We start from the raw sequence: 16962 nt of genomic DNA on the forward strand, positions 1-16962 counted from the left end.
GTCCCCTGGGCCTGATGGCATTTATCCTAGGATTCTCTGGGAAGCAAGGGAGGAGATTGCAGAGCCATTGGCCTTGATTTTTATGTCCTCGTTGTCTACAGGAGTAGTGCCAGAAGATTGGAGGCTAGCAAATGTGGTTCCCTTGTTCAAGAAGGGGAGTAGGGATAACCCTAGTAACTATAGGCCGGTGAGTCTCACTTCTGTTGTGGGCAAGGTCTTAGAGAGAATTGTAAGGGATAGGATTTATGAACATCTGGATAGGAATAATGTGATCAAGGATAGTCAGCATGGTTTTGTGAAGGGCAGGTCGTGCCTCACAAACCTTATTGAATTCTTTGAGAAGGTGACTAAGGTGGTGGACGAGGGGAAAGCGGTAGATGTGGTGTATATGGATTTTAGTAAGGCGTTTGATAAGGTTCCCCATGGTAGACTACTGCAAAAAATACGGAGGTATGGCATTGAGGGTGAGTTGGAGGTTTGGATTAGGAGTTGGCTGGCCGGAAGAAGACAGAGGGTAGTAGTTGATGGCAAAGGTTCATCTTGGAGTGCCGTCACTAGCGGTGTTCCGCAACTATCTGTTTTGGGACCATTGCTGTTTGTCATTTTTATAAATGACCTGGAGGAGGGGTTAGAAGGTTGGGTGAGCAAGTTTGCAGATGATACGAAAGTCGGAGGAGTTGTAGACAGTGAGGAAGGACGTGGCAGGTTACAGCGGGATATAGATAAGCTGCAGAACTGGGCAGAAAGGTGGCAAATGGAGTTCAATGTAGCTAAGTGTGAGGTGATTCACTTTGGTAAGAGTAACAAAAAGATGGGGTACTGGGCTAATGGTCGGATACTTGGTAGTGTGGATGAGCAGAGGGATCTTGGTGTCCATGTACACAGATCTTTGAAAGTTGCCACCCAGGTAAATAGTGCGGTGAAGAAGGCATATGGCGTACTGGCTTTTATTGGTACAGGAATTGAGTTCCGGAGTACTGAGGTCATGTTGCAGTTGTATAAGACTCTGGTGCGGCCGCATCTGGAGTATTGTGTGCAGTTTTGGTCGCCATACCATAGGAAGGATGTGGAGGCACTGGAACGGGTGCAGAGGAGGTTTACCAGGATGTTGCCTGATATGGTAGGAAGATCGTATGAGGAAAGGCTGAGGCACTTGGGGCTGTTTTCATTGGAGAAAAGAAGGTTTAGGGGTGACTTGATAGAGGTGTACAAGATGATTAGGGGTTTAGATAGGGTCGACAGTGAGAATCTTTTTCCACGTATGGAGTCAGCTATTACAAGGGGGCATAGCTTTAAATTAAGGGGGGATAGGTATAGGACAGATGTTAGGGGTAGGTTCTTTACTCAGCGAGTCGTGAGTTCGTGGAATGCCCTGCCAGTAGCAGTGGTGGACTCTCCCTCATTATGGGCATTTAAGCGGACATTGGATAGGCATATGGAGGATAGTGGGCTAGTGTAGGTTAGGTGGGCTTGGATCGGCGCAACATCGAGGGCCGAAGGGCCTGTACTGCGCTGTATTCTTCTATGTTCTATAACTTGTAATGGCTTTAATTCCCTCCCAAGTTGTTGCCTCTGGTGGATTACAAGGATACATCCTTGATCTCATATTCTCATCTACCTGCTGTCTCCATATGACATCACCAGAAAGCAGAGTATTAGTTTTCAAACATATGGTTACAAAACACCCTTCTAATTCATCCTTCTTTGAGTGAGTTGAGATAAAGTTTAAGATCACCAAAGTTGAGTGAGGAAGGCTGTGAATATAACTTGAAAAGTAATATCCTATGGTATTTGGGTTAGTGGCAGATAGAAGGGACTTAGGAAAAGGGTGGAACAAGATGAAATTCAAAAAGAAGGAATACATGCCAGTGAATTGGAGCAAACAAGGAGTAATTTACTGCTAAGAGCCACATGATGTCTGGACAGAAACATAAATAGCTGGAAAATCTCAGCAGGTCTAGCAACATCTGTGGAGAGAAGTCAGAGTTAACGTTTCAGGTCCAGTAACCCTTCTCCAGAGCAGTTCTGAAGAAGGCTCGATTCTGAAGAAGCGTCACTGAACCTGAAACATTAACTTTGATTTCTCTCCACAGATACTGCCAGATCTGCTGAAATTTCCCAGCTGTTTGTATTTTGGTTTCAGATTTCCAGTATCCACAGTTCTTTTGGTCTTTTAATGTCTAGAGAAGGTGGATAGTAGATGGGATGGGCAGACAGAGAGGGTTCATCGCTCCTTAGCCAGGTTTCTGTCAAAGCCATGGCATTAACTCAATCATCCATAGTAGACTCATTGGTTAAGTGGCAGATTCTGGGTTGGGCCTGGGACTCAGAGTGCATGGTCTGTCATTCCGGAAACTAAGTGGGTGCATCCAATGGCACTGGTTGTGGCCTCGGGCACTCTGGGGGGGTTTGTTCTTCATCTGATCAGGCCTTCGTGTTGAGTCTCCACATGGTCCTTAATGTCTTAGTGTCTACCGCCCAGTGGCCCTGACATCCATCATTGTGAAGTGCTTCAGAGTTAGTAATGGCACTCATCAACTCCAGCCTTCCAGATTGGCTTGATCCGCTACAATTCAACTATCATCACAACAGGTCCACAGCAGACGCGATCTCCCTGGCCCTACACTCATCCCTGGAACACCTGGATAACAAGGACACAGCGGCATGGTAACTCAGTGGTTAGCACTGCTGCCTCACAGCACCAAGGACCCAGGTTCGATTCCAGCCTCGGGTGACTGTCTGTGTGGAGTTTGCACATTCTCCCCGTGTCTGCGTGGGTTTCCTCCGGGTGCTCCGGTTTCCTCCCACAGTCCAAAGATGTGCGGGCCAGGTGAATTGGCCATGCTAAATTGCCCTTGGTGTTAGATGCATTAGTTGGAGGGAAATGGGTCTGGTTGGGTTACTCTTCGGAGAGTCAGTGTGGACTGGTTGGGCCGAAGGGCCTGTTTCCACACTGTAGGGAATCTAATCTGTAGGGAATCTAGTCTAATCTGAAATATCAGACTCCTATTTATTTATTTTAGCTCTGTCTTCAACACCATAATTCCAACAAAACTTATCACTAATCTCTGTGACCTAGGACTCTGCTTCCCCCTCTGCAACTGGATCCTTGACTCCCTGACCTGCAGACCACGATCTCTAAGGATGGTTAAAAACACCACCTCCACAATAAAGCTCAACACTGGTGCCCCATAAGGCTGTGTACTCAGCCCCTTACTATACTCCTTATGCACTCGCAACTTTGTGGCCAAATTCAGCTCTAACTCCATTTACAAATTTGCTGATGACACCACTGCAGTGGGTCGGATCTCAAACGATGATGAGACAGAGTTCACAAAGGAGATATACAGCTTAGGGCATTGTGTAAAGACAACAATATTGCCTTCAATGTCAGAAAAACGAAAGAGCTGGTCATCAACTTCAAGAAACAGTGTGGAGGATACAATCCTGTCTGTATCAACGGTGCGGAGGTGTAGGTGCTTGGGAGCTTCAATTCCTAAAAGTAAATATCAATGATCTATCCTGGTCCATCCAAGTCAATGCTACAGCCAAGAAAGTACACCAATGCCTCTACATCCTCAGAAGGCTAAGGAAATTTGGCATGTCCACAATGATTCTTACCAAATTTTATAGATGCACTATGGAAAGTATCCTATCAGGATGCATTACAGCTTGGTATAGTAAATCTCTACCCAAGCCAGTAAGAAATTAGTGTTGTGAAAGCAGCCCAGCACATCACAAAAGCCAGCCTTCCTTCCATTGACTCTGCCTACACTTCCCGCTGTCTCCAAAAAGCAGTCAACATAATCGAAGACCCCTTCCACCTTGGTTATACTCTCTTCTACCTTCTTTCATTGGACAGAAGATGCAAGTTTGAAAACACAGTTTCTTCCTGCTTTTATCAGACTTATGAATTGACCTCTCACTTATTAGAGTTGATCTTTCTCTGCACCTTCTCTGTAACACTATATTCTGCATTATGTTCTACTACCCTAATGAACTTATGTAAGGTATGATTTGTCTGGTTAGCATACAACACCATACGTTTTACTATCTCAGTACATGTGATAGCAATAAATCAAACCAAAATCAAACCACTGATGGCAAGAGCCTTGTTCACAAGTGAACAAACACTCTTAAGGAATATTTGGTCAGAGTTTATCCATTGACAGGATCCACAGGGTCAGCAATGAAAGGAATAAGTTGGACAAAGAATAGATTGGCTAGAGAGCAACTACAGGGCAAACTGTGCAGGAGGATGGCTGACTGAATTGGATATGACAATATACCTCAATGAGGCCTTTAGAAGGTGCCAGGAAAGGCACTGTAGAAAGTTGTGGGCTTATCAAGGAGACAGTCAAGTCTGGAATAGCAGCAGAAGATTACAAAGCTTCTGGAACATTACATTCCGCATTTGTGTTCTTATTACCCTGATGAACTTATATAAGATATGATTTGTCTGGTTAGCACATAACACAATACATTTTACTATCTTGGTACATATGACAGCAATTAACCAAATCAAAGTCAAACCAATGACGGCAATAGCCTTGTATTTACTGCTGTAATTTTAGGAGGGATGTGGGAAGGTAGAGCACTCAAATGGAAAAAATAAAAGAGTCATGACAGGAGGGATAGAAACAGAAAATTAATTGAATAAGAGGTAATTAAGGCTAGCAAGTCTGTCAAAAAAGAGCTATCCAGCATAATTCCATTTTCCAGCTCGTGGTTCACATCCCTATAGGTTAAAGTTGATCAAATGCAGACCAAAATGTTTTTAAAATGTGATGACAGTTTCTGCCTTCAACAAGCTTTCAGACAGTGTGCCATATCCCAACATCCTCTTTGCCAAAATAAATATCTAATTTCTCCTTTAATTCTTTGCCAGTTACTTTAAATCTATGCCAACAAAGGGAAATGGCTTATTTGTATCTAATCTATCCAGGCCTTTCAATTTTATGTACTTCAATTAAAATGCCTTCTTTCCTTCCTCTGGTCCAAACAGAAATCTATCCAATCTCTTCTGATAGCTAAAATTCTCCATTTTTGACAATCTCCTCTGTATCTCTTTCGTGTCAACATTCACCCTGTAACCCAGTAACCAAAACAGAGCTCCTGCTATGCTCTGACTAGTGTTCCTTTCTTTCACAGTTTCTCCATGATCTGCCTGTTCTTATACTTATGCTTTAGTAAATTCTTAACTACCTTATTTACCTATCCTGTCACCATCAATATCTGTGGACATGAACTGAAGTCTCATCTAAGCTCCCTTTATTCCTCTACACTCCTCAGTATTCAACCAGACAACGTGTACTCCTTTGCTTTGTGTACCTTGCCCAAATACGTACCCTCACTCTTATACATATTTGAATTATATTTGCTGCTTACCTACCCATCCTACCAATGCACCAATATCTTTTTATCGTCTACAACTATCTTCCTTATCAATCACTCAGCTAAGTTCTGTATCTGAGGTTTTTAAATCTAGGGGAAATGACTTAAACTCTGATTTATTCATCTCAATCACGAGAAACATGAGACTTAGTACTGACCCCTGCATTCATACAATCCCTACAGTGTGGAAGTAAGCCATTCGGCCCATCGATCCAGACTGACCCTCTGAAGAACATCCCATCCAGACCCACCCTATCCCCGTAACCCTGCATTTCTCATGATATGTAGAGAGGAAAAAAATAACAGGAAGGAAGAAAAGTGCAAAAAGAATTGGTGGGCTCAAATGCAACTCAACAGGTCTGAACATGCATATTTAATTTTAGATCAAACTCCTTTAGGTTCCTTGTGGTCATTTTTATAATAAACTTACCAGAGCTTACTTCCATACATTTTATGTATAGTAACAATACAATGATCAGTTTCAATTAGAGATTACATAATTCAGGAGAAACTACTTTGTAGAAAAATGTACATGGTTTGTTGACTATTGTTTGCATTCATATTAAGTATAAGGATTATTGGGATCACTTAACATTTATCAGCACCAAGTCACACATGCATCTAATTTCATTTTACAAACTATCACTACATTTAAAAATAACTCACTGTATGTGAATCAGAGGAGTAATTATGGAAGCAACAAACGAGTTGCTGTGTAAAATCAAGATCTTTTGCATTAATAATGGGGTAATGTCTTCAGGCAATAACATACATGCGAGACCATGGAATTTAATCAAAGCAGGCATTAACCTGAAAACAGACTGTGATTGAATTTTCACTAGTTAAGTTTATCCTAGAGTTACACTAAAACTCTGTGACAAGCTTCACATAATTGAAGGAAGTGAGATGTTCTGGAAAATTTAGATATAAATTTCAATCTTTCTAGTTTAAGCATTAGAATAGGAAAAAATACATATCAGGAATCCTCTCAAATGGCATTTGGCTAAATCTTTTGGACTGTGAATGATTTGAACAATTCTGGGCTTCAGGCAATTTTCAGGTCTTGGCACAATGCACAGGAGTAGCAGATTTTCAGGCACAATATCGTGACCAATTAAGCACCCACCTCTGGGAACACCGTCCAAAAGGATATGAGACAAGCTCTGAAGACAAAAGATGGATACACTGTGAACAATGTCAGCAACCATCACGAAAGACTGCTACTGAGACCCAGGAGGGGAGTAATGGAGATATCAATACTATCAAGACAGTAGCTGGTATAGCATCAGTCTTTGTACAAAAAGAGACATTAGTCCCTCAGGAGTTCCTTACACTGTGGCAAGCATCTGACATGGAAATACATTGGCTTTGTCATTTCTTGTCGATAAATATCAAAAGGTCTCGAGACCTAATGTGCTTCTAATCTCCAACTGTGTAGTTATTTCCTCTTGAGGTGATGGGGTGCTGATATGGCACTGGGGTGACATGGGGCTATACAGGCAGAATTGCTTTGTTGCAGAAACAAAATGATAAAAGAATCCCTTAACTTCCTTAAATGGGTTGACTACCATAGACACATGGGTTGTTATCAGTAGTTCCAGCATGATCTGTCAGAAGTGGGAACTTAGTACACTGACCAAATGCTTACTTCCTTAAAATTCCCTGTACCCCATCTTCAGATCCATTTCAAGGAACTGAGGAAATTCCCATTTGAATGAAAATGATGGGTAACAAGCAGTTTATCCAATCAGTGGATTGTGGACTGACTTCAATCGTCTCAATTACAGCAGAGCTATAACATATACAGAAGACAGACAGATAATACCAGAAAAGCAAAATTTAAGGGATGGTATTTTAGAAAAATACGACTATGATTAAAAAGCTGACACATTACGTACATTCCAATGAATGTCAAAAAAAAACAAAAGAGAAGCACACCTTCAACAAAATAAAACTTTCCTGAAAATATATTCAGCATACTTTTTAAAACCTGTGATTAATTAAAATATTATTTATCGGGTATAATACTGACATGTATACAGAAGCATGCAAGACATACCAAGAAATGCTCCAATATGTTGAGTGATACCTCCTGCTTCCATAGTAGCAACCTGGGTTTTCCTCAAACAGTCAAGTAACGTTGTTTTTCCATGATCAACATGACCCATTATAGTAACCACTGGTGACCTGGGAACCAACATAACTGGATCTGAAGGTGGCCTAAAAGAGAAATACATAATGAATTTCCCTTGGAAGGAAATGAAATCTCATGTTTCGTTAACCAATTTCTCAGCAGTTCTCATTCTGAAAAAATATCTTGAAAAATGAGAACATTCAATATTTTTCCCTCTGGTATAGGGCACAGACTTCCAGAAAGAATGATGATTTAGGTCACACTCTGAAAGGGAGTTGCATTGGGCTTGAAATGTTAACTCTATTTCTTTTGTCATGGGCACTACCAGAACCATGGAGTTATTCCAGCATTTTTTTTTTATTTCTGATTTTCAGCATTTGCAGTTTTTTACTTTTAATTTAGTTTGTAAATGGCAATGGAATACAGTTTGACTGCTGCTGATCGTTTGCAGCAACTTAGAACACTGAGTTTCTTGAAGCATTCCTTGTTCCAAATTAATAACATTTAGCATGGTAGTAGTACCAGACAACATGATTATGAGTGCCCTCAGTGTGAAGACAGGACTTTTGTTTTCAAAGAGACCTCATGGTAGCCACTCTTTACCATTACTGTCATGGATAATATATTTGTGGCAGGCGGACTGGTCAAGACAGGATTAAATGGCTTTTCCCTTTGTTCGTTCTCTTGTCATTTGCCACAGGCTAAGTCTGGCAATTATGTCATTCAGATCTCAGTGAACTCTGCATTCGTAGTGCTAACAAGTCACTCTGTGAGGGAGACCGATGGCCCTCAAATAAAGTACATTCTGTGTTATTTCATATCTTCAGTGTTTCTCCCACCTGATCTTCATCATAGAGTGGGACTGCTTCTCCACCTGTGTGAAAGTTGAAAATCACACAACACCAGGTTATAGTCCAACAGGTTTATTTGGAAGCACTAGCTTACACAAACACATACACCCTCCACATCCCCGTTCACAGGCTTACACTCCATCACATTTACACATACACTTTTTCAAGCTTGCACACATGCAAACACACACTCTCTCACATGCACTCACATTCACATGCACACACTCACCGTCTCTCTTGCACTGCACACATATAAGTCTGTGGGGTGAATTTGTATTTGCATATACATTCTATTTTGCTAAAAAAAATGCACAATCTGCAGGCAGTCAATGCAGGGAGTGAATCCAATGTAACATTTTGTAAATCCCACTTTGGAAACAGCATCAGTCTGACTCAAAATTGGGATATAGACAGACTTTAACCTCACACCTTTAATGCATTGTCTTAGCTGAAATGTCACCTTTTTTTTATAAAACCTTAAGTTATATCAAGAATGTGACATAAAAGAAGTTCTGGGATTTAGATATTAATAAACCGAAACCTGCAACCCATTCTAAAAGATGAAAGTGTTAACAACAATCTAGGTTTGTTCAATATATCATTTCAGTTGAACGACACTGTAATCTTTTGTTATAAATTCTGTGTTGTATGGCCTTGCTCGACAACTACCTGATGAAGGAGCAGTGCTCCAAAAGCTAGTGCTTTCAAATAAACCTGTTGGACAATAACCTGGTGTTGCATGATTTTTTTTAACCTCATCCACCCCAGTCCAACACTGGCTCCTCCACATACATGAATGTTGTATGTGGTAATCAGTAGGAAGCTTCTTTATCTTTGTTTGACCTAATTCCATGAGGATTGTGTGATCTGAAATTAATGTTAAGAAGTACCAGGACCATTCCTGTCCGACCACTATGCTGGAATTGTTTGTCTTACCCAATGGAACAGGAACTCACACAGATGGCAATGTTGGAACCTGAGACATTGGCAGCAATGCATAATTCAGTTAATATGTATATGTCAGACTGTTGCTTAACTAGTTTGTGGGACAATATCCCATTACTTGGCCAAGAATTCAGATATTACTGAGAAGGAGTTTGTAGGATCAAGTGGGTCAGGTTCATTGCATCTGGTGCCTAGGCTGATGCTTGGTGGTCCTTCCAGCCTTATCTGTATTAAATATTCCGAATGTGGTTAGATTTAATTTGCACAGAATAGATAGATGAAATGTTTCAATACAGCATGATTTTTTTCTGTGTAAATATATTGATATTTTACCAAGATATTAAGCATAACCATTCTAGTCTGATTATATGCAAATTAAACACATAACCTACCTCCTCACCGCATCTTTATTTTCTTTCACTTTTTCTTCTGCAAGTTTTGCCCACTTAAATTTCATTCCAGATTTCTTTATAACCTCTTTAATCCATTTTTCATCTAAGAGCAAATCCTGTTCAATGGAGTCTATGTCAATATTTGTGTGGAGTAGAGCCTCAAATACATGATCTATATTCAGAAAGAAATTATGACGTGAATATGTAACAGTAAGTGTAGAAAGAACAATGTCTTTTGGAAGAAGTAAGGCCACTTACCATATGGATTGATGTGGAAATTCAGAGTCCAATAGCAATCAGCTGTATATCAGTAGGATTTTAATTTGGGGTGACATTGCCTAATTCATGGAAAGATTGCAGCAGATATGATCAAGGGTCAGAGGAGGTCGAGGTAAATTATTTAATTCTGCTTAAATGGTTTCCTTTTAGCCGGGAGAAAGAGGAATGTTCCTCTGGGTGTCTCAACCCCAGACTCCTCACCAACAATTGTTGTCATGTCAAAAGCTATCTTTAAGTAAATTGCGAGGAAATGTTTCCTAAAGTCTAAAGCAGTGGGACTGCAGCTGAAGGTATTACCACATCAGCACAACAGAATTTCAAATTAGGGCGAAGTTTAGAATTTCTAGGGCCTTACCTAAATAGCTTCGCTGGGTTAAAAGAAACAGTTGATGGCTCGTACAAGACTAATTAGTGGCCAAAAAGTCTGACTGCACTAATAACAGAAGAGGGTTGGAGAGGAGGAGAGAGGAATCTTTGAGAGATTCTCAAGCTGAACATCCATTTTATCAATTGTAAACAGACCTATAGCAATAAAAGCAATACAATACTTTACAGCAAAACGCAGCACAATATCATTCCTCCTCAAAAAAAATGACACAAAATAAAATAAAACTGCATTCGGGATAGAGTTGTTTGATAATATTTATGGTGCCTTCTGCTTCACTGATAATTGTAGAAGGTGCTTAAAGCATACCTGTGGTGTCTGTTAACATCTGACCAGGAACAAAGTACATCAAAATATGCACACTTTATTACTTCTTTCCCAGAGTCAAATTAGTAAGAAATGTATCCTAACAGAACATTACAAGGCTCCGTTTGAAATAAAGCCATCAGATAAACAAAATTAGACATAAGTTAATAGCAGCTGAACACTTTACTGACTTATACACCAGTGTTATATTTGCATCATTCAGACTGAGTAATTTGTCTTTATGAACCTGACTTTAACCCTGAAAGCATTGTAATGAAACAACAAATATATTAAAATTGGGGTAAATACTGTGTTTTGTCACTCATGCATCATTCTGTCCAAGAATAGTTAATCCATGGTGCTATAAAACTGAATTCTAGGAGCTGCATAATCTATGATTTACTTGACTTACCTGTTTAACATTTGTTTGAAGTTTGTCAAAGTTATAATTAGCACATACTGTTTCCACTCTGTGCTTTCTATTTACTAAATAGGTCGACATATAGAAATTTATAACCTCAACCTCAGTTCCTCTGGGCTATCCGCAACAGTATAAAATCCCAAACAACTGCAAGTACTACTTCAGAGAAAGTAACTGAAATCTGAAGAACTGTCAGCAACATCACAAGACTAAGCTGGCATAAGCATTCAGAAATTTCGACAGGCCAGGGATTTGTAAAATACTTGAGATGGTAGAAATGACTCAATGATTTCACAAAACACTGAACAAGAGTGACTCCTTACTGGCTTTGTTCCAATACATTCCATAAGCATATTATATTTAGTGTTTTGGCGGGTTTAACTACGTTTACTATATACTTACCTATATCTTTATCCATTGCTTCTGCAAGTTCAGTGACAGTCATCTTTTGCTTTATCTCCACTTCTTTTTTCACTTGCTTTTGCTTCTTTGGAGCAATCTTACACTTATCTTGCTTGAATGAGAGAAACAGGAATTTACAAAAGAATAAATTTGTAAAAGTATGTACACACAATAAACCGGAGGATATCAATACTGCACTGGAGAGTCAGCCCCTCCATTTGATTATGGTTTCAAGTCTGGAAAATGAAAAATTACATCCTCAGCATGAGATAACTTCAAAAGAGGACAGAATATTTTAAAAATCAAGAATGTTTTGACTTGCCACCACCAAAATATAATAACCATTGATGGCTGTGTTTTATATTTAAAACTATTGTCTCCGTGAGTAACTTTAAATATGAATGGAACCATTTATTGCTAATACTTTTGAGACCAAGCTGCAATCTAGTTATTTTGGGTCGTTCTGCTGTAACATATTTTGTTAACATGATTGATGACTTGGGAACATTGTTTCTAAAGTGCGAACTTTTAAAGTGTGTATTAGTTATTATGCGATTCCAGCCCCATTAGATTAAATGGTGCTGCTATTACACGATTTTCTTATAAAGCAGCATTGCACAAGAATGGAACTACCATGTTATCGCAGAACTGACATTACTTCAATACAATACCGAGAGTACACATAAACGAAGAGAAGTAGGCCACTCGACTCAAGTCAGTTCTGTCATTCAACAAAATCATGGCTGATTGCTCCACATATGCACCCTTTCCTATTAAACTTTCAATCTCTTGCTCAATAAGAATCTATATTAACCTTAAAAATTTTCAAAGACTCTGCTTCTACTGCCTTTTGAAGTCAAGTTCCAAAGAGTTGAGATCCCCCCCACTCACGAAAAAGAAAATTTCCTCACCTATGTTTTAAGTGGAAATCTCCTTATTTTTTATAGTGACTGTGCTACATCTGGATTCCCCAAGGAGGACATATCTTTTCCACATGCGCACTATCAAAACCCCTCAGGATCTTATTAGTTTCAATCAAAGTGCCTCTTATTTTCAACTCCAGTAGATACAAATCAAGCCTGGGAGAAAGTGAGAACTGCAGATGCTGGAGATCAGAGTTGAAAGGTGCTGGAAAACCACAGCAGGTCAGGCAATATCTGAGAACCAGGACAGTCAACATTTCGGGCATAAGCCCTTCATCAGGGGGGTGTGTGTGTGTGTGTGTGTGTGTGCGTGTGTGCGTGCGTGCGTGCGTGTGTATGGCGGAGGTTGAGAGATAAATAGGAGGATAGGAGGGTGAGGGCAAGCTAGCTGGGAAGGTGATAGGTCAGTGCAGGTGGGGGTTGATTGTGATAGGTCAGTGGGGAGGGTGGAGCATATAGGTGGGAAAGGAAGATGGACAGGTAGGACAGGTCAAGAGGTAGTGCTGAGTTGGAGAGTTGGATGTGGGATGAGGTGGGGGAGGGGAGAGAAGATTTGGAAATTAGTGAAGTTGAGGTCGACGACGTGTGGTTAAAGGGTCCCAAGGCGAAAAATGAGGCATTGTTCCACCAGTCATCGGGTGGCTTGGATTTGGTGGTGGAGGCAACCCAGGACTTGCACGTGCTTGGCGGAGTTGTAGTGGTCGGCCACAGAGCAGTGGGGTTGTTTGGTGCATGTGTCCAAGAGATGTTCCCTGAAACATTCCATGAGTTAGTGACCTGTCTCCCCAATGTATAGACGATCACATCGAGAGCAATGGACACAGTAGATGAGATGTTTGGACGTACAGAAAATCTCTGCCAGATGTGAAAAGATTCTTTGAGACCTTGGATGGAGGTGAAGGGGGAGGTGTGGGCACAGGTTTTACATCTCTTGCTGGGGCAAGAGAAGGTGTCGGATGTGTAGGGTGGGTTCATGAGCGGGGTGTGGACCTAACAAGGGAGTCAAGGAGGGAATGGTTCTTGTGGAATGCAGATAAGGGTGGGGTCTAATTGTAAGTGGCGGAAATAGCAGAGGATAATGCGCTGTATCCATTACTGAGGGGGGTGAGGAAGTGTAATCCAGATAGCTGTGGGAGCCAGTGGGTTTTAAATAGATGTCCATGTTGAGTCAGTTGCCAGAGACAGAGAGGTCCAGCAAAGGGAGGGAGGTGTCCATAATGGTTGAGGTGAAATTAAGGTCAGGGTGGAAGGTGTTAGTGAAGTTGATGAACTGTTCAACCACCGCTTGGGAACGAGGTGGGGCTGATAGTTGAGGATAATGCACTGCGTATGGAAATTGGTGAGGTGGAAGGTGAGGACAGGGAGTTCTATCCTTGTTGTGGTTGGAGGGGGTACTGTTCAAGGGCGGAGGTGCAGCAAGTGGAGGAGATGTGTTGTAGGGCATTGTTGATCATCTGGGAGGGGAAATTGCGGTCCTTGAAATAACAGACCATCTGGGATTTCTTCAAGTGGAATTGCTCCTGGTGGGAGCAGATACAGTGAAGGCAGAGGAATTCGGAGTAAGGGATAACATTTTTATTGGTGGGGGTGTAGTCCAGGTAGCTGTGGGAGTCGATGGGTTTTAAATAGATGTCAGTGTTGAGTCGGTCGCCAGAGACAGAGAGGTCCAGGAAAGGGATGGCGTTGTCTGTAATGGTCCAGGTGAAATTAAGGTCAGGGTGGAATGTGTTAGTGAAGTTCATGAACTGTTCAACCACGAGGTGGAGCCGATACAATCATCAATGTAGTGGAGGAAAAGGCAGGGGATGGTGCCAGTGTAACTGTGGAACATCGACTGTTTCACATATTCTATGAAAAAGCAGGCATAGCTGGGGCCTATGTGGGTGCCATTACCCCTTTGGTCTGAAGGAAGTGGGAGGATTTGAAGGAGAAGTTGTTGAGGATGAAGACAAGTTCCGCCAATCGAATGAGTGCATTAGTGGAGGAGTACTGGTTGGGTCAGAGGGAAAGGAAGAAACGGATGCCTTCCCCATGGCGGATGGACATGTATAGGGACTGGATGTCCATGATGAAGATGAGGCATTGGAGGCTGGGGAAACAAAATCAGGGAGAAGGTGAAGGACGTGGGTGGTGTCTTGAATGCACCTGGGGAGTTCCTGGACCAAGGGGGACAGGGCAGTGTCGCGATATGAGGATATATGTTTGGTGGGACAGGAGCAGGCAGAAATGATAGGTCGACCAGGGCAGTCAGGTTTGTGGATTTTGGGTAAGAGGTCGGACCGAGTGGTGTGGGTTGCAGAACTATGAGGATCGAGGCTGTAGATGGGAGCTCCCCTGAGGCGATGAGGATGTGGATGGTCTAGAAGATGATGGTTTGGTGATGGGACATAAGGTCGTGATCAAGGAGGCGGTAGGAGGAGGTCTATTCACATGATGGTTCCTGGCTTCAGTGGTGTAGAGGTTGGTGTGCCGAACTACCAGTATGCTCCGCCTTATCCGCTGATTTAATAGTGATGTTGAGTGGAGGGAAGGGAGGGCTGTACTTTGTGAGGAGGAGTGGTTAGAGTGGATGAGAGGGGTGGACAGGTTGAGGTGGTCAGTATCACAGTAGGAGCCAGGGGTAAAGAGGTTGAGGGCAGGTAAGTGTCTCTAGTACTAAATAGAACATCAACCCTAATATCATGCAGCTTTGTTGATTTTCCAACCATTAATTTTCATCTGCACCTTTCATATATTTGATTCTAATTTTGTGTTCATCCTTACACTCTTCAATCTCCCTTTCTTTGCAAGAAGTATATATATTGGTTATTATTTCTGAAGCCTGTACTCTGCATACAAGAGCCTTTTTTAAACTGCAAAGTTAAATAGGGAAGATGTCAGCTTTTAATATCCCAACATCCCTGAATATTACAAAGGGGGAAACATACAAGGCAGATAAGAAATAAATATACAAAATGTCAACTGAGATGATTCATTTGAATAAGAGCATTAAAAAGTAAAGAGAATTAGTAGGCAATTTGGCCCTTCAAATCTCTTCTCCCTACAATCTTTGTCTTTTGTTCCCTGTATGTAAAGGTGCGGGATCTGCAAGAAAAGGAGGCTGAGGAGTGACCTTATAGAGGTTTATAAAATCATGAGGGGCATAGGTATGGTAAATAGACAAGGTCTTTTCCTTGGGGTCGGGGGAGTCTGGAACTAGAGGGCATAGGTTTAAGGTGAGAGGAGAAAGAGTTAAAAGGGGCCTAAGGGGCAACTTTTTCACATAGAGGGTGGTGTGTGTATGGAATGCGCTGCCAGAGGAAATGGTGGAGGCTGGTATAATTACAACATTTAAAAGGCATCTGGATAGGTATATGAATAAGAGGTGTTTAGAGGGATATGTGCCATGTGCTGTCAAATGGGATTAGGGTAATTTAGGATGTCCGGTTGGCATGGACGAGTTGGATGGATGGGTCTGTTTCCATGCTGTTCATCTCTATGACTTCACTAAGATCATGTTTTTTCTTATTCTGTAATATTTTGGATATTGTTCAAATAGTCACTACTGACAATTTAAAGTATTCTCCGCTTATATCTTTATTTCCAAAGTGGATAACTTTACACTTACCCATATTTTATTCCATTTACCTTGTTCTAGTCTGATCACTTACCCTTTGAAGCAAACCCAACTTCTTTGCTTCTCTAACCAACATTACATTGTCAGCAAACTTGGATTCATTCCCTCCCCACTCCTATCTGCACTCCGCAGAGACCATTCCCAGTGACTCCCTTGTTAGGTCCACATCCTCTACGAACCCACTCTCCTCCTTCCCTTGCCCCTGCAAGAGGTGTAAAACCTGCATCCAAGGCCTCACGGATCTTTTCACATCCAGCAGAGATTTCCTGCACATTCACCCACCTCATCTACTGTGTCCATTGACTCGATACAGCCTCCTCTTCCTCGGGGAGACAGGACACCAACTCGTGGAGAGTTTCAGGGAACATCTCTGGGACACGCACCAAACAACTCCACTGCACTATGGTCGATCACTTCAATTCTCCCACCCACTCCCCCAAGGACACATAAGTCTTAGGCCTCCTCCACTGCCAAATCCAAACCACCCAATAACTGCAGGAAGAACGCCTCTTCTGCCTCAGAACCCTTCAACCACACAGCATTAATGTCAAATTCACTAGTTTCCAAATCTCCCCTCATCCCAGATCCAACCCTCCAACTCGGCACTGCCCTCTTGACCTGTCCATCTTCCTCCCCACGGCACGGTGGCTCAGTGGTTAGCACTGTAGCCTCACAGCACCAGGGACCCGGGTTCAATTCCAGCCTTGGGTGACTGCCTGTGTGGAGATTGCACATTCTCCCCGTGTCTGCGTGGGTTTCCTCCGGGTGCTCCGGTTTCCTCCCACAGTCCACAGATGTGCAGGTTAGATGAATTAGCCATGCTAAGTTGCCCGTAGTGTTAGGTGCATTAGCCAGAGGGAAATGGGTCCGGGTGGATTACTCTTTGGAGGGTCGGTGTGGCCTTGTTGGGCCAA

At 41.9% G+C, this 16962-nt stretch overlaps 1 protein-coding gene across 3 annotated transcripts in view; it reads right to left on the reverse strand.

The window, feature by feature from the left end:
• Positions 1-16962, reverse strand: part of mtif2 (mitochondrial translational initiation factor 2) — a 51671-nt gene that overhangs the window by 27341 nt on the left and 7368 nt on the right. For 2 of the 3 annotated variants that reach the window (XR_015758452.1, XM_043695984.2), the window contains exons 3-5: positions 11510-11621; positions 9717-9888; positions 7454-7614 (exon numbers count right to left, since the gene is read on the reverse strand). Coding sequence is in view for 2 of the 3 variants with exons in the window: in XM_043695984.2 (XP_043551919.2) it covers positions 7454-7614; positions 9717-9888; positions 11510-11621 (445 nt within the window). In the remaining variant the exon portion in view is untranslated. The remainder of the gene's footprint in view (positions 1-7453; positions 7615-9716; positions 9889-11509; positions 11622-16962) is intronic. The other variant, XM_043695987.2, reaches the window with a different exon arrangement.

This window comes from Chiloscyllium plagiosum, unplaced genomic scaffold (assembly GCF_037043375.1).
Source record: "Chiloscyllium plagiosum isolate Xiang-an unplaced genomic scaffold, Cpla_swu_hap1 HiC_scaffold_10, whole genome shotgun sequence".
In the NCBI taxonomy this organism is placed as follows: domain Eukaryota; kingdom Metazoa; phylum Chordata; class Chondrichthyes; order Orectolobiformes; family Hemiscylliidae; genus Chiloscyllium; species Chiloscyllium plagiosum.